This window comes from Vespa crabro, chromosome 1, assembly GCF_910589235.1.
Source record: "Vespa crabro chromosome 1, iyVesCrab1.2, whole genome shotgun sequence".
Classification (NCBI taxonomy): Eukaryota; Metazoa; Arthropoda; class Insecta; order Hymenoptera; family Vespidae; genus Vespa; species Vespa crabro.
Window position 1 is genome coordinate 6,697,570 of NC_060955.1, and position 21,507 is coordinate 6,719,076.

The 21,507-nt window shown below is 33.2% G+C and overlaps 5 protein-coding genes across 5 annotated transcripts; 3 read left to right on the forward strand and 2 right to left on the reverse strand.

The window, feature by feature from the left end:
- Positions 1-7: 7 nt before the first annotated feature.
- Positions 8-1,241, reverse strand: LOC124427899 (26S proteasome non-ATPase regulatory subunit 10-like). Its single transcript, XM_046971322.1, has 4 exons — positions 1,100-1,241; positions 922-1,020; positions 393-681; positions 8-302 (listed from the first exon to the last, which is right to left on the reverse strand). The coding sequence occupies exons 1-4, from the start codon at positions 1,202-1,204 to the stop codon at positions 106-108; spliced, it is 690 nt and encodes a 229-aa protein (XP_046827278.1). The 5' UTR covers positions 1,205-1,241; the 3' UTR covers positions 8-105.
- Positions 1,242-1,640: 399 nt separating this feature from the next.
- On the forward strand, positions 1,641-2,947 carry LOC124427871 (evolutionarily conserved signaling intermediate in Toll pathway, mitochondrial). The gene is made up of 2 exons (XM_046971261.1): positions 1,641-2,579; positions 2,653-2,947. The coding sequence occupies exons 1-2, from the start codon at positions 1,655-1,657 to the stop codon at positions 2,943-2,945; spliced, it is 1,218 nt and encodes a 405-aa protein (XP_046827217.1). The 5' UTR covers positions 1,641-1,654; the 3' UTR covers positions 2,946-2,947.
- A 53-nt stretch (positions 2,948-3,000) lies between these two features.
- Positions 3,001-4,118, forward strand: LOC124427906 (protein JTB). The gene is made up of 3 exons (XM_046971335.1): positions 3,001-3,339; positions 3,503-3,736; positions 3,814-4,118. The coding sequence occupies exons 1-3, from the start codon at positions 3,284-3,286 to the stop codon at positions 3,974-3,976; spliced, it is 453 nt and encodes a 150-aa protein (XP_046827291.1). The 5' UTR covers positions 3,001-3,283; the 3' UTR covers positions 3,977-4,118.
- Positions 3,835-8,607, forward strand: LOC124427857 (glutathione S-transferase C-terminal domain-containing protein homolog). The gene is made up of 2 exons (XM_046971236.1): positions 3,835-3,975; positions 4,032-8,607. The coding sequence occupies exon 2, from the start codon at positions 4,052-4,054 to the stop codon at positions 5,759-5,761; it is 1,710 nt and encodes a 569-aa protein (XP_046827192.1). The 5' UTR covers positions 3,835-3,975; positions 4,032-4,051; the 3' UTR covers positions 5,762-8,607.
- Positions 8,608-8,768: 161 nt separating this feature from the next.
- LOC124427892 (ubiquitin-conjugating enzyme E2 R2) lies at positions 8,769-21,127 on the reverse strand. Its single transcript, XM_046971310.1, has 5 exons — positions 20,555-21,127; positions 14,225-14,311; positions 10,119-10,216; positions 9,750-9,884; positions 8,769-9,078 (listed from the first exon to the last, which is right to left on the reverse strand). The coding sequence occupies exons 1-5, from the start codon at positions 20,726-20,728 to the stop codon at positions 8,856-8,858; spliced, it is 717 nt and encodes a 238-aa protein (XP_046827266.1). The 5' UTR covers positions 20,729-21,127; the 3' UTR covers positions 8,769-8,855.
- Between the last annotated feature and the right edge of the window lie 380 nt (positions 21,128-21,507).

The following is a 21,507-nucleotide window of genomic DNA, read 5'->3' on the forward strand; positions in this document are numbered from 1 at the left end:
TCACGCGTAGAAAGTATTGTTTTATTTTTTTTTTTTTTTTTTTTTTTTTTTCATAACAGAAAATCAATACATTCAAGTATAATTGACATATAACAAAAAAAAGCATTAAGTTGTTATCGGGTCTTCCTTCAGTTGTTTAAGCGTTCGAGCTAATCTAGGACTTGCCAGATCTAATGGTGTTTTGCGTTCTTTGTTGGTTAACGTTATATCGGCGCCATTTATAACCAACAATTTTGCCTCTTCCAGACGATCCTCCTCGCAAGCTAAATGCAACGCGGTATTTCCATATGCGTCCTTTTGATCTAAAATAAATGATCCACATAACATTCATATATTAACATAAGATGAGATTCATTAATTATGTTCACAAAAATCATCAAATAATACAAGACCTATCTTTAAATCTTTTCCATATTCTATTAACAATTTAACTATCGCAATATTTCCTTTTGAAGCAGCTCTGTGCATAGGAGTCGCTCCTCTTTTGTCAGTGATATTTATATCCGCATATTTTTCGAGCAATGCAACGCAAATTGACTTCCAATTTTTCGATGCTGCGTATTGCAATGCCGAATGTCCATCCACAGTCTTTGCATTAACATTTGCACCTTCGGCAAGCAAAGTGTTAACAACTTTTTCTCGTCCAGCAGAGGCTGCCAAAATTAATGGTGTCATATTCGTCTATGAAATGATCATTGAATAAAAAAATTGTTTAAAATTATATTTCATTATTTCGATTTTTTTTCATAATTAATGGTGCGAAAATTCAATGCAAGACAATATCGTACGTTTTTTACGAGTGATATAGGTATACGTAAAAAAGAATATTGAAATTACCCGCTCATTTATATTACATACGAAATGAAATTTTCCTTGCCAGTTTTGTCATCGTGATACAAAATAAACAAAATATAAACTCACGTCGTCTGTTGGATCAACCGGTACACCGAGAGATAATAAATATCTAACTAGATCATCGTGTCCGCCTAAAGCACTCCAGTGTATTAACATTCGTCCATTCTAAAAAACAAATATGCAGTTTAATTTTCACTTTATAACCTCAATCGTCGATCATGGTTTATTAAATTTGAATACTTACGCCGTCTGTTTGTGTTTTCAAAGATTCAGTTTCATTAAGTAGAATTTTCACATCTGACGTCTTACCACGATAAGCTAAATCATATATTGATTCATGCTGAGCCATTTTATATAAATGAATTTAATAATATTCTTTACAATCACTATCGCGAAGTTTGAACTCCTAAGACATTATGTTTACCTCGCAACATCAAATCGATACATGAATTAATGATTGTTTTGACAATACATGTGCTATATTAATTTAATTAATATCCATAAATTTATAATCGTTATTATAAATGTTATTTTATTTATAAACATTACTTTTACTATCAATATTAAAATAATAAACTGTTTTATCAACAATGCTTTGATAAGTCCAACTTATCAATGGAACCATACTGAGTAGCGTTCTATGTTTTTTCGAAACACATTCGAAATAAATGAGGTTAGATTATTAATACATACAATTCAGAAATAAATTCTAAATATCTAAGTAAATAATAAAAAAGTCTGTATATATATATATATATATATATATATATATATATTAAGAATTTAACTTATAAATAAGATGATCGGTAATAAAACACTCCTTAGATATTTAATAAAAAGTAATAGTTCAGTATTTAAGTATTTTGTGATAACTAAAAAGAAATTTAATGAACAAAATTGTTTAATTCTGCCTTTAACGACAAATCGTTTATTCCACATTGCTCAAAATCTTTATAAAGAAGAGGAAACAAAGAAAAGTAATACTCTTATGACATCTTTGTTTGAAAATACAAAAGAAAAACGAAAAGAGACTTTCATTGACATTATAAGGATTTATGAACAAGAAAAATATAAAAGAGGTCAAATAGAATTTATTAAATTAGCTTTGAAATACATGAAAGTTTATGGTATAGATAAAGATATTGAAGCTTATAAAGCCTTATTAAATATTTTTCCAAAAGGACCATATATTCCAAGAAATTATTTTAATGTCGTGTTAAAATATTATCCAAAACATCAAGATACTGCTACCGATCTATTACAACAAATGGAAGATAATAACGTAATACCTGATGAAGAAATACAAGATATTCTTTTAAATATCTTTGGTAAACATGGTAGACCATTGAAAAAATTATGGCGAATGTTATATTGGATGCCTAAGTTTAAAAATTTAAATCCTTGGCCTGTTCCTAGACCAGTACCTACAGATCCAAAAATACTTGCCAGAATAGCAATACAAAAGATAAGTAGTATTGATGTAACAGCACTTATATCTGAATTTGAGACAAAAGATATAGAGGAATCTATTGAAGATACATGGATAATATCTGCTATGAGTCCCATTCAAAAAGATTTAGTAATACAACATTTTAAATTAAGGAAGGATTTGCCTATGTACGTAGAAGGTCCTTTCAAGATTTGGGTTGCAAATCAGTCAGTCGATTACTTCATTTTGAGATCAGATCCAAAAAAGAGTACTTATGAATATGGAGATCCTGATGGTAAGTTAATGACATCTATTGTATTAAAAGTAATTGACTGTATTCGTTAAAGATTATCCATATTTCTTTGTAGATGTTAGCAAGATTAAAATTCCATTTTGGAAGACAAATAAGATCATTGAAGCACCTACAGTACATGAGCAAGAGGATGGTGTTTACTTTGCAGTATGTGCCACTGGTACATCTAGTAAAGATTCTGCAGTATCTTGGATTCGATATTTGCAGAAAGATAATCCAGTTTTAGAACAAATTCTTATACTTATAAAATTGGCATCATCAGTAGAAACAGAATGTATACAATTCATAAAAGAACAAAAAAATTTACAAAACAAATTAATTAATAATAAAAACGAATATTCCAATTAAAACATTTTTAAAATTGAAATATTTATAGATCACGGAATGTTTAATAACTTTATTTTAACGAAATAACATAACGTAATATTTTATTTTACAATTTATTATTTTTTGTTATAAATATACCTATTTGAAATTAAAATCACGTTGGTACTATTAAAGTACTTAACAAGGTTTTGAAACTTAACACAGAGTGGCGCTTCGATCAACATCGACTTTCAATATCATCTCATATTTTTTCGAAAATAATTTATGGTGCTGTACATTGTACACATGAATATTAACTTTATTATGAGAGGATAACATAACTTGAATTAAGAGTGTAAATATAAGTAGAAACATACGAAATGATTGAGTCTTGTACAAAGAAGCGAATGTTGTTAGGTATAATTTTATTAGGAGGGTCAGTTGTAATTCACGTTTCAATGATTTTCTTTAATATCTTTTACATTTTGTTCGTGATTAATATACGTAAACAGATCATTGTTTACTTTGTCTTATAAAATTCTTTAATAAGTAATCGTTTATGTACATAAATAGAATAATTTCTTTTTTACTTTATATAGATTAACAATTCTAGTGTTGATCGTTGAAAGTCACTGGACAAATTCTCCAAATAAACTTTATCTTGATAACTTTGAGAATAATACTGTTTGTGTATCGGGAAATGAATATGAGATAATTACAGAATGTCATCCATGCGATGCTTTTGAAATTGCAAGTGAAAGTATTACAGTGTGTATTCATGCAAGATATAAAGAAGTTTTGAAGTGTAAAAGTGGAGAAACTATAACAAGAAGGTAATTCATAGTTAATGGGAATTTATTAAAATAAAGATGAATTTTTTCTATGTATATTTAAATGGTTTATGTTTCAGTTGTGACAGAGTAGCATGGTTAGAAGAGAGAGCATTTTGGAAATTTGAAGGTTTTATGTTTGCCTTAGCATTTATTTCTTGTATTAGTGTATATTGGAGAGAAAATATACTAAGGCAAAGAATTATTCGCAAAGTTGCCAGACAGTTAAGAGCTAGTGTATAGTAAGTGAAAAATAAATTTGTTTATAAATTTTTTATAATTATATGATATATTTTAGTGGTTTCAAAAACCTGAAAAATGGATGAAGCATATTTAGAGATACATTCACTGACTGATTTATGCCTTGCTCCAATAGAAACGATCATAACACTTTTTACAATAAAATATTGCAATTCTGAGATCAATATTAAGTTGATTCAAACTAAACAAAAGTTAAATGAATGCGCGTATATTATAGATATATCTCAATTTGTATATGAAATTATAGATGAAAAAGAGATTCCTCATGATGTAAATTCTTGTGAATTACCTAGTATAGTTTTAAATAAAACAAGTTACATAGCAGGACTTTGTGCTATACTAAGACAGATTATAAAATCAACTCTCATAGATTGTCCATTACATTACTGTAGATCTTTGTTGGGATTTAAAGAATCATGTTTATTAGCTTGTTTGGAAAGCAGTGTCTGGACTAAGTTTTGTGAAATAGATATGATTAACATGTTAAAATTTCTTAATTTAGGTAGTTCGAATCAAGTAGAATTGCCTCATAGTCTTGCAAGATTTGAATGTCATATGTCGCAACCACTAAGGATACATAATCTATACAAATATGTAGTGTCTAAGAAAAAAAGTATGCAAGATGTAAGAACAGAATATAAAACTCAAGTACCAGAACATAAATATGCAGAAGGTTCTTATATTACGTTAGCTGATATAATTATTTTTGTTTGTGTGCATATATTGCTTACAATATATTCAAGTGACGCAATACTTAAATTATTACCATTGATAACTAAATGGTACGAACGAATGATTCAAGATCATATTATACTGGAATGTTTAAGTTGCTTATCTATTCAAGAAAAAAAAATTAATAATGAAATTAATTATATACTTCCTCAAGTTTCTAATGAAAGTTTATATAAAAGTGATCCTAAAAGATATAAACCAAAAAGTCGTATCTACACAAAACAAAAAGACATAGAATATTCCATGCAAATTATCCATAATGCAGAAATTATAAGTGAGCTTGATGCAGAAACCTTCGGTGCAGAAATATGTTTTGATTGGACAAATGTTCCTTTTGACATAACTCCAGAAGGTGGATCTTTACCACCTTCTCGTCTGAAAAGAAAATCTGAACAGTTAGAAAATCTATGTAAACCTGTTATAAAATTAGCAAAAGCAGGTGATGTTATTGTAGATTTTTGTTCTGGTAGTGGTCACCTTGGAGTATTACTTGCATATCTTTTACCAAATTGTACTATAATATTATTAGAAAATAAAGAACAATCTTTAAATAGAGCAAAAGAAAGAGTGAAGCTGTTGAAATTGACTAATATTAAATTTTATCAGTGTAATTTAGATTATTTTAAAGGAAATTTTAATATAGGTTTATCTTTGCATGCTTGTGGAGTAGCAACTGATTTAGTTATTCAACAATGTATTAAAAGAAATGCTATTTTTGTAAGTTGTCCGTGTTGTTATGGATCATTACACAATTGCCATCATTTAACATATCCAAGAAGTAACATTTTTAAGAAACACATAAGCAACAAACAATATTTGACTCTTAGTCATGCTGCGGATCAAACACACGATAAACTAAATGCTAAAACTCAACAAGGATATGAATGTATGGCTATTATAGACACTGATAGAAAATTACAGGCTGAGCAATTTAATTATTTAGTATATCTTGGTAAATTAATACCAGAGACATGTACACCTAAAAATCACATATTAGTTGGAATTCCTAAAAGACGTATATGTATGAAAAATTAGAATATTAATATCTTAAAAAATATTTGTACAACGAAATTTACGGTACAAATAAATATGTGTAAATTATACATACATTTATACTTACTTGTTGTCTGAAACAAATAATAAATTATGAATAACATTGATACAGTAAAAATGAAGCTCTCTCTTACAAACTTGTTTTAAAATATACTTTGTATATCACAGATAAATATTATGAATTTACAATACGTTATATTTTCTTTTTTTTAATTTCTATGAACTTTTATATTGCTTATAACATTAATCGTTTGTAGTATGACTGTAATATTATTTCAATTTATTAATGAGACACGTGCCATTACTGCACTAGAAATTTATTAATAATTGTATGAAGATTTTTATTGATATGTACAAAAAAGAAGAAAGAAATAATTATGTATACAAATTATTAGCATTATTTAAATGTTACACAACAATTTCCTATTGTTACATATCTAATTGTAAGAGAAACACGAAACGAAGTTTGTTTTTATATTATATTAGAGGAACTAGGGAATATTCATTTTTACTATTTTACTTACTACTTCAAGCGCCGAGTATATGCTTGGGCAATATTGAAAATTTAAATAAACTTCCATCTTTATTTTATGCTTTAACACTTTCAACATTTAATTTTGGTCTTTCAATAAAATGGCTGATGGAAAACGAAGTGAAAGTACCATATACACATTTTATGTTTTTTTAAGATTGTGTGTTTCATGTACTATTTACAATTTCAGTCATACGAGCACAGATACACTGCCACAGAGTAAGTTAGCCATATCTGATATTTATTTTACTTAATAGTAAACTTATGTTTATTTCAATTCACATCTGTTTTAAGCTTCTTGTAAGAGATGAAGCTTAACTTTACCAGATGTTAATGGTGAAAAGTTATCTTAGAACATTGTCACAGAGTATGTCTCTTATTTGATATAAAAGCCCCCTAACACAAGTATTTGATAAAAAGTTCTCAATGAAAAAATTCATATGAAATTAGAAAAAGATCAACTTATGGACACAGTTTTGTTAACAAAATAATGGTATTTGATCTATCGTAAAAAAGATTTTATATTTTCAATGGTAAGAACTACTGATATAAATTCTTCAATAAAACTTATATAAATTAAATTCGACGAATGAAACAAATTATTAATCGGTACTTTACGATTATCGAAGTTTACAATAAAAAAAAAATATAAGTTATCGTAATATGGACGCTTATACAAAAAGATAGGGAATAAACAAAAGACTCTTTCGACATTTGGTATATCAAAAATGATTGCTATCTCATTGTAGTTTATTGTCACTAAGAAAATAGTAAGCTATGTAGCTTGGTATATAGTTAACAATTCGTTATATTATTTGGAAATAAAAACATTATAATATTAAAAATGGTAACTGCAATTAAGAAAAAAAAATTGAAAAACATTTATTTTGTTGGATATTGATAATATAATAGACGTGATTAAAATTAAGAAAAAAGGAAGCAGTAAATATTAGATACTTAGATATTTATATTGATAGTTACCATTATATAAGCTTACTTATTATAAAAGCTCTAAATAGGGGGCTTTTAAAATTACACGTTAAATTTGCTTCGTGGCATTAGCACGAAGCATGTAGGCATCTCAGACATACATTGGTACTTGTTTCAAACGTTTTCCCGACATTAATTTCGTAGTTTACAACTCAGATATTTTCTATAGTAATAATTATCTTACGCGTAAAAATGTAAGCAAGCAATCCATCGAAGTCTCTTTCTCATTAATCGTTGAAGTTCGATAGTTAGATTTTACGTAAGTTACTCGTAATCATAACAAAGAATGGCTGCGTTAGAGATAAGAAAAATTGATAATAATTAATACATTATAATATTCATAGACTCGATAAATCCTTTATCTCAAATCGATTACTTGTTAATTGAAATCGAACTGGAGATTTCGAATACGAATCTTTCTGGACAACTTGCTTCATTTTTCATTATTGGCGTGTAGTACTCTTCTCGATATTATACTTTTGGCTTTACAGCATAAATAATCATCACGCGTTATGATGTAATTTCACATTTCATGCTTTTTTTTTCATAAATTTCATATGTATAATAAGATTGTATACTTAGGATCAATTGATGTACCTGCTCGTAACTTTGAATTCGCTAGATAAATAGGTACTTCGTTTTTTTTTTTCTAATACCAATTCTTGTACTTTATGTATAAATTTAATAGCACGGAGGATTCTGCCAGAGGGGTAAATCAATCGATCCTTCTCATTGTTATTTCGAATGTGCCAGCCACAACACAACAAGCACGGTGCTCCTACCGAAGTACTTATATTCATACCGTATATTGCTTAAGTTAAGGAGCTTGTAAACACGGTATTCCCGACAACTTAACGGTACGACGCTCTCCATAACTTCTTTTAACATTTTTCACGTGTCTCGGATAGCAACACAATTATTCTATTTTGATTCGATATGAAAAAGCTTTTTGATAAATATCTCCACTCCGGGGAATTAAAACAAATCTTTACAATTTTCATTTCATTAATTTGTAAATCAATTGCTTAACCAAGAAGAGTCGCATTTCTATTAAAATATCATTTACAATTGATAATAAACGACACGGCATTTACGTCAGAGTAGTTCGATGTCAAAAATAACTATCAAGAGATGGAAATGTGTGATCGGTACTTGTGAGAACACGTTAATTGACGATGTCTTCGATCATGCAGCAATCGAAGCCATATGATATGACAATGTGACGCGTTAGTTGAAAATTTACGTGGCACATTTGTATATAGAGATGGAAAAGAAAAAGAGAGTAAGAGAAAGAGAGAGAGAGAGAGAGAGAGAGAAAATAGAAAGAGGAACGAATAGCGAAAGGGAGGAAAAGAGAGAAAGTGTATCTTTGTTATTTGAATAATGTACGTGTATCTATGTATACAATCTGAAAGAAAGAAAGAAAGAGAGAGAGAGAGAGAGAGAGAGAGAGAGAGAGCGAGCGCGTCCGGTTTAGAAGCTCATTAATTTATTAATCTATACAGAACTGGTAATAATTAGCGTTTCGCGTAATTTATAATCTTAAGAAATGGATCACGACTCTCCGTTTCCGCTATCGTCGCCATCTTCGTAATCGCTGGCGCTAAGTTGTTCATCCTCGTCGTCGTCTAATTCGTATTCGTCGTCATAGAAATCCGTCATATCCAACTGTTGTTCGGCTGGCCTCGCACGTGTCTTTATGCAATAATCCTCCAATGTTACCGGTACTACGATACCTTCCTTCTCAGCCTCCATCTTGGCAGCTTGAGCTTGTTTCCTGTGAACACAAATGTTTATTGCGTGGAAATCCTTTTATGATCACGATTACGTTTATTTCAATTATTGTCAGGCATTAACATATAACGCTGCTACGTTCAAATATATCGCGATTTTTTTTCGTTAGATTTCTCTTGAAAAGAGGAACGTAAAAAACGAACCGTTTATCTCGAAAAAAAAAATCTCCATTATAAAACATATCAAACATTTACCACATAAAAAATCATTATATAACACGATTGTGTTTGGAGATTGATTTATATATTTCTATCGATCTATTTAACTTCGTTTAATTAATTAATAAAAAAGAAAGAACCAAAAAAAAACTCGAAAGAACTCGAAATTTGTCTATCTCGAATATTGAAAATCAAATGGAGAATGAGAGGAAATCTCGAACGTGAATTATTGTTAAGGAACGCTCATCGTTTTAATCTATGAGAATCAACGATATACGTCTCCCACGAGACGAGAACTTTCGCTTAGAACTGTAGGAGCGGTGCGAGAAAAAGACTAAGTTATAACGGTACGGAAAGGTAAGAACAATGGAGCGAAGAAGTGTATGTGTGTGAAAGAAAGAGAAAAAGAAAGAGAGAAAGAGAGAGAGAGAGAAGACGGAGAGAGAAAGGAGAGAGAAAGAGTCATACATCCTCCTTCTCGATACTTGCTCCTTACCTTATGATATTTTCATACTCTTTATCTCTCCCCTTGGAGTCACGCCAACGTCGGTACATCACCGAGGCATCTACATTGGCGGGGCTATATGTGTTGGGCTCGTTCAAGAGTGAGATCACTGACAGCAAGATCGTCCTGTAAGAGGTATCAAAGGAATATCCATTTATCGTTTATTTTCTTGTATCGATATATACGATGTAGGGCGATGAAACGATGATGATGATGATGATGATGATAATAATAATAATAATAATAATAATAATAATAATAATAATGACGATGATGATGATGATGATGATGATGCTGGGAATGGAGAAAAGAGATCGAGGGAGTCCAAAAGATCCTCACGTAGAACGCATTCGATCTTACCTAACATTCTGCGTTGGGTTCCACCTCTCGCATGGCAGTTCACCGCTCTGTGGATCGTCTACCGGTGGATGCAAGATAGATATGCAGAGATCTCCGTTCTGCGAAGCAAATGAAAAAAGAACAGAACGTAAAAGTAGTAAGCACGAAACGGTAAGCAAGTTATCATCTCGTCTTGTTTGAAAGAATGGAGGATTCAATTATTCGGATTTAATTAATGTAGACGAGATTAAGAGATTCGTCTACTTATAGGAATAATATTTCGAGTCGAGCTCCCTAAACGTTTCTTAGTAATTCGCTTTGCCAGACAAATTTTCATCGGGTCGAAAGATTCTCACATTCGAGACGATACTCGGAAAAGGTGGGCGAAACGAATTCGCTTGTTGCGCACGGCCAGGCATAAAAATAAATACGGCTCTTTGTGATCCAGCTGAGGAAGAAATGATTTGATCATGATTTTCACAAATTCGAAATTGAAGTTAAAGTTGCAAAAAGCCGCAACGACAATTGTTCTTTTCATATTTCTTTTTCTATTTTATTGGCGTCTGATATTAAATGTACGATCGCGATGTTTGAGGATGTTGAAATTATATCAGAGTTTATGAACAATGCGTAGATATAAACGAATAACAAACGAAACAAATATACGTGATGTTTGCTAAAAAAATTTACACTATCCCAGACAAAATAATCTTGATCATAAACAAAAGTATTATTGTCGAGTTATGATTTATCAAATGAAAATAAAACATAGATAAAGGAATTTTCGTCGTAAATAAAAGTTTTAGTAGTTCATCTATACGAGGTATAGTACGCGTTTATACGCTGCCAACTTTCTTCACGAAGCAATGATTGATAAAGCTCATGGTCACGTAAGAAAGAGAGAGAAAAAAAGAAAGAGAATGAGAATGAAAGAAATGCGGCGATAGTGGAGACTATAGGCCTTTGAGTTTCAGTTAACTTCAAAAGGTGGTACCATGAAGATAGGTAGAATTGCTAAAGTTCGAGGTAAACGTCACAAGTGAGAAAGAGAATCTTCTCTTAGCTTCTCTCGGTCTCTGTCTCTCTCTTTCTCTCTCGATCTTGTAGCAGCGAGTGGTCCCTCGCGTAAATCCCATCGCGTTCTACCTTGAACTCAAGCTAAACGAGCAACCAAGTCGCGTGTCCTCTCTCTCCCTCTCTCCCTCTCTCTCTCTCTCTCTCTCTCTCTCTCTCTCTCTCTCTCTCTCTTTCTTACTATCTCTTTACCAGGGTAATGCACGCTCGATTCACACAGACTCAAGAGAGATCCTGTCCCGTTAATAGTCGTTCGGAGGTCCCGAGCGCGACCTTAGTCGACGAGGGAGAAAAAAAAGACTGAGAGATGGAAAGATAGATAGATAGATAGAGAGAAAGAGAGAGAGAAAGAGAGGGAGAGAGAAAGACAGTAAGAGAGAAAGAGAGGGAGAGAAAAGACAGAGAGAAGCTCACAGACCTGAGCTCCCCCGTGAACGAACGTGCGCGAGCGCTCATGAACGCAGTCGGTGTGACGTACGCACACACGAAGTAGGCACGCAATCATAAACGAAAAGCAAGTCGAGTTAAGAGATACACACACATACACGAGAGAGAGAGAGAGACATGCGAGCTTTATGCACGTGTGTACGTGACCGTCCACACACTCGAGCACGCGTTCCACGCTTCGCCGGATCTCTCGAGGCGTCGACCTCTCTACGAGGGCAGCGAAGAGATTCCGTAATAAAACAACCACCCGATACGTGCTCGCTTCGGACACTTCGATGCCTCTACTCTCTCTCTCTCTCTCTCTCTCTCTCTCTCTCTCTCTCTCTCTCTCTCTCTCTCTCTCTCTCTCCCTCCTCCCCCTCTTCGCTTATCCCTTTTTATTACTATATTTTCTTTTTCTCTTCTTTTTAATTATTTATTTCTTCGACAAATTCAAAGAGTCGATCTTATCTTCTCATAGACATCTCGCTGCATCAATGATTTTTTGACTTTCTCTCTCTCTCTCTCTCTCTCTCTCTCTCTCTCTCTCTCTCTCTCTCTCTCTCTCTCTCTCTCTCTCTATTTATCTATCTATCTATCTATCTATCTATCTATCTATATACATATACATATATGTATATATCAATCTTTTTATAATATATATCTGATCTTAGTTTCCGACGTAGTTCGTTGTTACGTTCAGAATTTCAAGGTAAGACTTTTATAATTACGATAGTGTTCCAAATGAAATAAGCAAAAGTAAATGTGATCGATTTCATGTTTAAATATTTTTGATTTAAAGCAGATTTTTTTTTCTAATTACGTCTATAATAACCCTACGCGCATACATAGGTTGAATTAAAACTATGACTATATTTGAAAATGAAAGTGACAAATCGTTCGAGCGTAACTTTTGTTCTTTATAAGTTTTACAAGAATTTGTTGATGACTTCACATTCTAGGCATAGATTTTCCAGAAGATATCGCAGAAGCTTTCACGCTCGTTCACGCTCTTTCACGCTCCTCTCCGGTCTCGGTTAAGCGTAAAAACATCAGCAACCGGGTGCAATGGTGTAACGTTCGATTAGCCTGTATGGCTGAGTCAAGCTGAGTCGCGTAACTCGTGGAGAGTTCAACGAGGCGACAGGAAATCCGGACGACTACTCTACGTAGGATCTCTCTCTTTCTCTCTCTCTCTCTTTCCCCTATTCTCTACTCCTTCAAACCCTTACAGGATGGCATACAATCAAACGGAACACTTGACGAATGAGAGTATACGTTTCATTTCGACGAAAATTTATGCGAATAAAATCGAAATTCATCTATATATAGACATGTAAATATATTTCTGTTATAAAGAAAAAAAATGTATTGATCAATTTTAAGAGACATATCGAATCGAACCTTCAAAAAAACTGGTCAAGAGCAGACCGAAGAAAGGAATGGAGAGAGAGAGAGAGAGAGAGAGAGAGAGAGAGAGAGAATGTGTGACGAAGACAGAAGCAAAGAGAGAAAGAGAGCATCGACCTTGAAATGACGAACTGCCTTTCTTAAAATGTACCAGTCTTCGATTTTTCCGTTCCCACCTCATTGAAATATCAACAATGCTTTATGCGCGATGCTAGTTCGCGCTGACTCGACGCTTTTTCTGTTCGAAAACTTGAGCTCGAAGAGAAGCGGGGAACCGTTTAGTTTATATGTATGTGCCATGTGTATGTGCCACCCACACGGATCTCTATCATTTTTTCACGATTCACGATTCGAAGGCTAGGGAAGGCTAGGGAAGAGAGCAAAAATATTTATGCATATATGTGTGAAAGAGAAATAGAAAGATGTCTGTGCCATTCCCGTTAGTCACGTCTAAGTCTATTCTTCTAAGTGTTCCACTGGTTGGTCTCCCGGTTAACAACTGGACACGGATGTCCAAGAATCTTTTGTCGGTCAATGACTCCACCTTCCTTCCTTCTAGTTAGCTAAAGGTCGACACCAGGAGGAGCATGCTCTAAGGCCAAGAGAGAGAAGGAACATCTACGTCAACTACACGTGCGCTTAATAATCCTCTTCAGCCCTAAGCTATCGCGATTATTCGATCGAAGAAAATGTTTTTTTCGTACAAGTTAATCGTATCGAATTACTATCGAAAATGTTTAGTTTTCTATCATTTTCTTAATAATATCAATCATAGTTTCATATATACATCTTTTTCCTTCTCTAATTCATATCTATTCACAATTCTCATTAGCAAGAGAAGCAATCGAACGAGACGCGGTGAAAGTCAATGGGGATTACGCGGATGAATGATTCGTTTGTTCATTATGTCTTTTTTAAATGCTTTCGCAGAAGACAAGGCATCGGCTTGTCGTAGAGAGAAGGTTTTTGCAAGAGAGCACGACGTAAAAGTTGATACTCGTGAAAGCCATGGCATAGGGTGAAAGACACGGGGAGGATGAAAGAGAGAAGGGGAAAGTGGCGGACACAGGAAAGGGTAGGATGGAAAAGGGAGAAAGAGAGAGAAAGGGGGAGGGAGGGAGGGAGGGAGAGAGAGAGAGAGAGAGAGAGCGGTAGTCGAAAAAGGATGGATGAAACGAGAGGTATGCGGGGGATCGATAATTCATATATTCACTCACCTCGTATACGTTCGGATGCCAAACTTTCGTCATGAACCGAATACTTGGCGGACTGTACGGATAATCTGGCGGGAACTTCATGTGTGCCTGAAAATATAAACGTCATTATCCATTATTAATCCTATGATCTATGATATTCTACAAAAATCAATTGCAATTTTAAAATTACTAATCCTTGAAATGGTATATTAACGATGACTAGAAATAATAATGGAACAAGAGCTTTTCAAACATATAATTCTCATTTTATCAGTTAAAAATATTTTTTCCTGATATTAGAAAGCGAACTATTACTGTCATAACTTGTTTTAAAGTGAATAAAATTTCAATGAACGAAATCAACTCGTAGATTGTGTTGTGATATATCGATTTCGATTATGAAAATGAATATACGTGAACATTGCTTGGTCCCGACATTCGATGGAGACTTTCGTCAAAAGCTGTTCGACGTTGGGGGACGCTATATTGATCGCGACCTGGTCATGGCCTAAATATCTGCCTCGTCCTCTGGGATAGCGCGTCCTAGAATTAACCTATTTTCCATCAACGCTCTACGAAAGCGAAGCCGCGGCAATGATCGATCGATTTTCTCCGTCTATATTTTTTATTATTTTTATCTTCTTTTTTTTTCCTTTTTAAAAATAGCTCGAGTTGTAAGATTAAAAATAATTTTATCGTGTTCTTTTATACTCACAAAAAAAAATATCAATACGAGAATTTAAATGGATCATTAAAGTACACGCACATTGATACTCGATTATATAGGACAGTAGTTTGTAAAGAGGAAAGAAAAAAGGCTAACGAGAAAATAAGAAACAAAAAGAAAAAAAAAAGAAAGAGTGAATCGATATCGTTTTCTATTATGTATGTTTCGGTCAATGGAAAATGAAACGTCAGCGAACGCGTGTATGTCAACGTCAACGAACTCTACGTAAAAATTCTCAATGTTCGATAAAAAGTAATCATAATACGATAGTACTGCCGACACCGTTCCGACCTTTTGTCGTTATTTGATTTTCTCGCTTTTTCTTTTGCGAAACAAAAAGACTTTCTTTTTCCTTTTCAATTCGTAGTAACGTTACAACTCAACCAAATATTATATATCGGTTTTCACTTCGCCTCACGATTTGTATGAACAGCCAAAAAGAGGAATTCATCTTATAAAATATTCTTCGTTCGCTGATTACCAAGCAAAGTTTTCAAGTTTTCTACTTTTCGAGTTATACAAGTTCAATAGACGTTATTATCAAGTCATGAAATTTCGAATTATCCTTTTTGTCAAGCAAACTAATCTAAACTGATAGTTTTCGTTTGCTACGATATATGCACGTTCGGTCATGCGCTCAAGTAGTTTACTTATAACACGTGCAAAACTAGCTTCGCTATGACATGTTGTATACCTTTTTGTATTGATTTAGAACATGTAATAATATAAAAAACGATCGATCAATCGATTGATCTCATCTTAAACTTCGACATCCGGTGATCTTTCCATGAGGCTTAAACGTATTTTATCACTATCATAATATTATCGATCTTCTTCCCTCGTTCTTATCAACGACACAAAAATGTCATTCTCGTTAATGATAGCGTGACATTGACAAGAAAAATTATTTCCAGTATCGATATGACCTTATGATAACGCTTACATGTATGATGTACTTTATCTATTTTTTTCGGAACAACACAAAACAACTTCAATATTTTACGATCAACGAACTTAATAATTTGTTAAAATTGAAACTTTGCTCTTCATGTGAATAGTCCGTAAATTTTCTTAATGAAGGTACTACGTTCCCGATCGATTCCATCTAAACTTTCGGAAATATCAACAATAGCTATTCAGAATAAGCATAGTCGTTGTGAACATCAAACGGAATACTTTAATAATGCAACATGTTCGGCACGTGACATAAGCGTAAAACTTTATCGACTTGATACTTTTGCACACCTCGTTTATTCGAATAAGGTTCAAAGGTGGAAATAAGGATATAATAGCGCTTAAGATATTATTGCCAAAGGTAAAAAAAGCAAATATCATGAAGTGAGTTTCCATAGGATTTCAATCGAACAGTATGTATATCGTCAAATAAAAATTTAATTTTGTCGGTTGAGTATCATCGGATAAAAATTTTAAATTAGGCTTTCACCTTGGTTCACGATTTTTGATAATATTTCAGAATTAATTTCCCTCAACGTAGATTGAATTTTATATCAAATTTTCTTTCGCTATAAATGGCTTGATGTGAGATAAGAAAATATAGAAATAACCCTAAAGAGGGGGCGAAATCTAAATACCAGCCAATAATCGTGAGTTCTACAAGAAGGAAGGAAAAAAATCCATAATTTTGATCAGATTCTCAAGAATCTCCGTTCTCTCTCTCTCTCTCTCTCTCTCTCTCTCTCTCTCTCTCTCTCTCTCTTGAAATCGTGGCTTGCCTTTAGTTGGCCTACAAATCTTGGCGACCTACATAGATGATAAGAGTGGAGCCGTCCCTGTGCATATTCGTAAAAGGACATCGTGCGATATAGGTAAAATCGTAAGTAGAGAAGTCCCCTCCAAAACTTAGGATGAACTATAGATAATCCAGTATTTGGTAAGCAAGTGTAATTACAGACTTATTAACATCAATTTTGACTTTTTTTGATGATCACAAAAAATCTATGTCCAATCTTTTTCTCTTTCTAACTCGTTCGAAAGGATCTTCATAATTTTGTAAAAGTAGTCTTGCAAAAGATTACGCTTATCTGATCTCACGAACGGTGTACTTCTCCTTATTCTCACAGAGTCTAGACTTTATATCAGTGATTCTCAATCTGCTTCACATACTCCCTGGAAATGTGTATGTAATTTGTGTACCACTTGTTTAAATAGATAAAATTATAGTTATAGTATAAAAATGAAAATAAAATAAAACACACATACATTAAATTTTGTATTTAATGTAACTCCCAAAAATTTTACAGCGTAATCCATGCTGAAAACCCCTACTTTAAACTGTAGACATGTCTAACAAACAAGCACGTCTGATATGATCAAAGACAAGTGCGACAAACGTAAAAGAAAAAGAAGTAAATGTGGCACATCGATTTGCGATTTAAATACTATCAGATTATTTTTCCTACTTTTCTTTTATTTCTTATGAATTTGATCGGGGAGAATACTAGACTATACTAAATTCGTTTCTCCAGAAATGTATACAATCGAGAAACGAAGGATTTGGTACACCTTCGGATCCTTGAGGGTTTAGAGATTCGATGCATTTACTAAAGTAACCACCCACGAGCTATACTCCCTATGGATGCGTTTTAATCGGTAGAGTTTCACCGTTATACAATATAATATTATACGTCGAATATTGACCGACTGATACCGTTAGGATTTCATGGAAAGTGCACACGACATATCAGCACGAACTGCTCTCACGATACCCATCTCTTCTGGCTAAGGTGAAAGGATAAAGTCAATGAGAGAAAGAGAAGAAATGAGGTGGGGAACTTCGTTCGCAAAAAATAAAATAGATACAGTATGTATTATACATTGACCGCGTTTGTTAGCAAATTTTATTCAAATAAACATACTAACAAATCCTTATGTATGTATGTCTGCGTGTCTACGTGTATTATTTTTATTGCGATCGGATCATGTCGTCTGTAGAGGAGAAGAGAAAAAGGAAAAGCAACGAGACGTCAAGTGAAAGTCGAGTGAATTAGATCTTTCGACGCGAGACTTGTGGTAACACTGGATGAAAAGTTTCGGATAAAAGTCGACAGTAAAAGATTGTAGAGTAACAACGAGTCGAAGTGTATCGTTTAAAGAAAACTTTCGACAAATCTTTTCCTTTCTTTCTTTCTTTCTTTTCGAACGTTCAATATTCCTTCTTTTGTCTATCTATACCCGATTTAACAGAAAACAGCTTGACTACTAACTTAAAAGCATTTATTAATTCAGTCGGCGAACACGATTCAACGATAAGAGTAGATATTCTAAACGCGATTTAGAAAGTTTATAAAGCGTAAAGCGATAATCGCAAGATCAAAGCCGTACACTTCTCTGCTGTTTCTCTTTGAATATGAAATTTTACTGGTGAAATACATAAATTGCTAAAGCTTTAAAGCGATAATTGAAATGTTTATGGTATCATGAACAGACTAAAAAATATTGAAAAGCTTGCTTTTCAATCAATTTATTCGAAATTCTCTCCCCCCCCCTATCTATCTAGCTGTCTTTTTCTATCTCTTTATCGAGTCAGAACGTTTCGTTACAGCTGCTTTATACCACGGGAAGATACACACCGTGCGCGTTACGTGAATAACCATGCGCTCGTTCATAACGAAGCGGAAAGTGGTTTAGAAAGCGGACGGAACGTGTAAAAGTTTATGGTGGCTAGCAAGTAATCAAACTTATTTTCCGTTTGTACGGCTCAATGTACAGAATAAAGGATTTTGTCTATGAAATTACAAATTTGAATAAATTCAAGCTCTTGAAGAAGAAATAAATAAGAATTGTTCTAAATTTCTTAATGAAATATTTTGTAAAAGCGTTCACTTTTCTAAATCACGAATATATCCTCCTACTATTCTCACGAGCAATTCTCGTAGAATTCTAACTCGAAGAACATAAATTGTTACCAAGAATATATCAAAGGGAGAGAAAGAGAAAAGAAATAAAAGGAGGAAGGGAGAGAAGGAGGGGAGGGGGAGAGAGAGAGAGACGATTCGCTAGAATGCGGATCGCGAGGCGATAGAACTGCAAACAATGCCGACGATACTGTGCGCGCGAATAGACATTGGCTAACATTATTGACGTTAAACTCGTTCGATCACGAAACGATTAACATGAGAGGAAAAGCAATGTGCCGCGAAACGTTCAGCACAAATACTTTCTGCTATCCGATACGGAATCTTGCATCTCGATCGGAGAATTAATATCGCTGCAAAATGCAGGTCGCTTGATTCGCCGCGTTAGGTAATCTTTGGCTCAGCAAGATTGCTCAACGACTTTGAGAATTAAAGCGACGCTCGTTTCATGTTCGTAAATTAGATTTTTCAAAAAAAAAAAATAAATAAATAAAAAAAAAGAGATGGGAGAGAGAGAGAGAGAGAGATTATCTCATAAATGCTTTCTTTGTATTATCATTTGATAATTTGCAACTTCTAATTTAACATTTTTACATCAATAATATTTTTTAATATTACCAATTTTATTTTACGATAAAATAAATGTCCTTTCCGCGAATGCGATAAAGAAGAACCATATGTGTCTTATCTCGCTCGTGAAATCTGCATTGTCGAAGCGAAAGAAAAACGGTGCAGTAGTTGTCGTCGTCATCATCGTCGTCGTCCGTTCGGTCGGTCAAGGCAATGTAAATGTTTCGTGTACATACGTACACTCCATAGCTCGCACGGAAACGTTAGTCAATGATAAAGTTTTCTACTATAAATGTTCAAATGAAGGTTAAGAAACAAAGAGCATTATAAAAGTACAGATAGCAATATGAAAGGTGCTAATGACTACGTAGAATTAAAAAAAAAAAAAAAAAAAAAACCATTGAAGGATGAAACAAAATTATATCTTTTATAAACAGAATATGGTTTTCATTACTCCATAAATGATAAGGTCCATTATCATAGTTTGGGAAGATAAAGTTTTCAAATGTATCATCGATAAGTAAACTACGTTGTAATAAAAAAAAGATTCATAAGAAATAACGTAATGTCATAAGGGACAAACTTATAAATTAGCTATTCTGTTTTTTTCGTGTATTCATGTGTTTTCAAGAGTATTATAAACTGTACATTTAATGTAAATAATAGTATATTAAGAATTGAAAATATAAACATATTGTTATTAATAATATAGAACAAAATGACTAGTTAAAGATTTTATCAAACACAGAATTATAAAAGATGATTGTTATTTATTTTAATTGGTATTTTATAAAGTACGACAAATTGAATATTAATTGTAAATGCGGCACTCATTGTTTATGTCTATGACTATTTAAACAGATACAATAAAGTATTATAAAATGTGACTAAACAGTTTTGTATATTGATAAAAATAATGGAGAAAACGAATTGTTAGATAAAAAGTTACGATTATGGTACTGAAGAAAGTATGTTTACGAGTTAAGCCAAACAAAACATGAAGGAAAGATCGTGATATATGCATTTAAAGATAAGTAAAGGAAACATAACCAAAAAGTCTGAATTTATTGTTTTTTAACATATCGGTCTGAATTTAGTGGCTTACAATCTTTATAAATAGATAAACGAAAATGGACTAAATATAAATCGCATAACATAAGCGACATGAAGTTTACTCACCTTAAAATAGCCTCCTTGATAAAGCGTGTCTGGAGGACCGAAGATCGCGACTTCCCACTCGAACATGTTGTCCTCGTTAACGAGCTTCACGCGAAAACCTTCGACAGGTTCTTCCTGAAGGCTTTTGTATTCGAGGGCAAGAGCCCGTAACGCGCTGCTTGTTGGTTGTGCCATATTTTTCGACTCTGGAATCACAACCACAGTTCGTTCCAGAAAGACGAAAGTCTCGAAAGCTTCCCAGAGTGGTCGCCAGAACAGCGACGTAATCGGACCGACTGCCTTTGCGAACTCACAACTCCGTTCTCTCAGAGAATCAATTCGACCGACGGGTTCAGACTGAACGATAAAATTGCGAGGTGTTCCTTTACCACTAACGCCTTTTTACCTAGCTCGATCCTACTCCCGAAAATATTTCACTTACTAACAAAGTGCCTGCTATGTTCGATACTGATTTCTAATTCGCGGCAAATAAACAAAGGAATATGATCGAATCTACGAACTGCGAAATGCCCCTGCAGTCAACAATACACCATTCCCAACACACGCACTACGGCTCTAACAAAACAGCTGACGTACCTTCTGCGTCAGCGTCGTTCCTATCCTGCGCATGCGTCCTATTGAGAACTACAAAAATGGCGCAGATCTTTGTTTTCTATATCTTCTTGATCGACGATATTTCTATTTTTCTCTATACCTTTTTTGTCTTTCTTTTTCTTGTTTTTCTTTATTGATTTTTTCTTTTATCTGTTACATTAAATTAACTTTACTCCTAACATCGATCATTTTTTCTTCGTAACTGATTATCGACATTTATTTAGGCGAGTCTTAATGTAGCGCGTCTCGAACAGCAATTACCAATCAAAATTTTGCTTTTGAAAAACAACATTTTCAACCAATGAAAAAATCCAATCGTTCGTTTAGTTAATCAAAAGAAAGAATATTTTACATAAAAT

Excerpts from the sequence above, each read along its gene's own strand:
- LOC124427857 (XM_046971236.1), top strand. The coding sequence starts at position 4,052 with ATGGATGAAGCATATTTAGAGATACATTCACTGACTGATTTATGCCTT.
- LOC124427906 (XM_046971335.1), top strand. The coding sequence starts at position 3,284 with ATGATTGAGTCTTGTACAAAGAAGCGAATGTTGTTAGGTATAATTTTA. Across the intron at positions 3,340-3,502 it reads GGTATAATTTTATTAGGAGG|ATTAACAATTCTAGTGTTGA; the intron begins GTCAGTTGTAAT and ends TACTTTATATAG. Across the intron at positions 3,737-3,813 it reads GGAGAAACTATAACAAGAAG|TTGTGACAGAGTAGCATGGT; the intron begins GTAATTCATAGT and ends TTTATGTTTCAG.
- LOC124427871 (XM_046971261.1), top strand. The coding sequence starts at position 1,655 with ATGATCGGTAATAAAACACTCCTTAGATATTTAATAAAAAGTAATAGT. Across the intron at positions 2,580-2,652 it reads TGAATATGGAGATCCTGATG|ATGTTAGCAAGATTAAAATT; the intron begins GTAAGTTAATGA and ends ATTTCTTTGTAG.
- LOC124427892 (XM_046971310.1), bottom strand. The coding sequence starts at position 20,728 with ATGGCACAACCAACAAGCAGCGCGTTACGGGCTCTTGCCCTCGAATAC. Across the intron at positions 10,217-14,224 it reads GGCATCCGAACGTATACGAG|AACGGAGATCTCTGCATATC; the intron begins GTGAGTGAATAT and ends TTTGCTTCGCAG. Across the intron at positions 9,079-9,749 it reads GAGTATGAAAATATCATAAG|GAAACAAGCTCAAGCTGCCA; the intron begins GTAAGGAGCAAG and ends TTGTGTTCACAG.
- LOC124427899 (XM_046971322.1), bottom strand. The coding sequence starts at position 1,204 with ATGGCTCAGCATGAATCAATATATGATTTAGCTTATCGTGGTAAGACG. Across the intron at positions 682-921 it reads CGGTTGATCCAACAGACGAC|ACGAATATGACACCATTAAT; the intron begins GTGAGTTTATAT and ends ATCATTTCATAG. Across the intron at positions 303-392 it reads TGGAAAAGATTTAAAGATAG|ATCAAAAGGACGCATATGGA; the intron begins GTCTTGTATTAT and ends CATTTATTTTAG.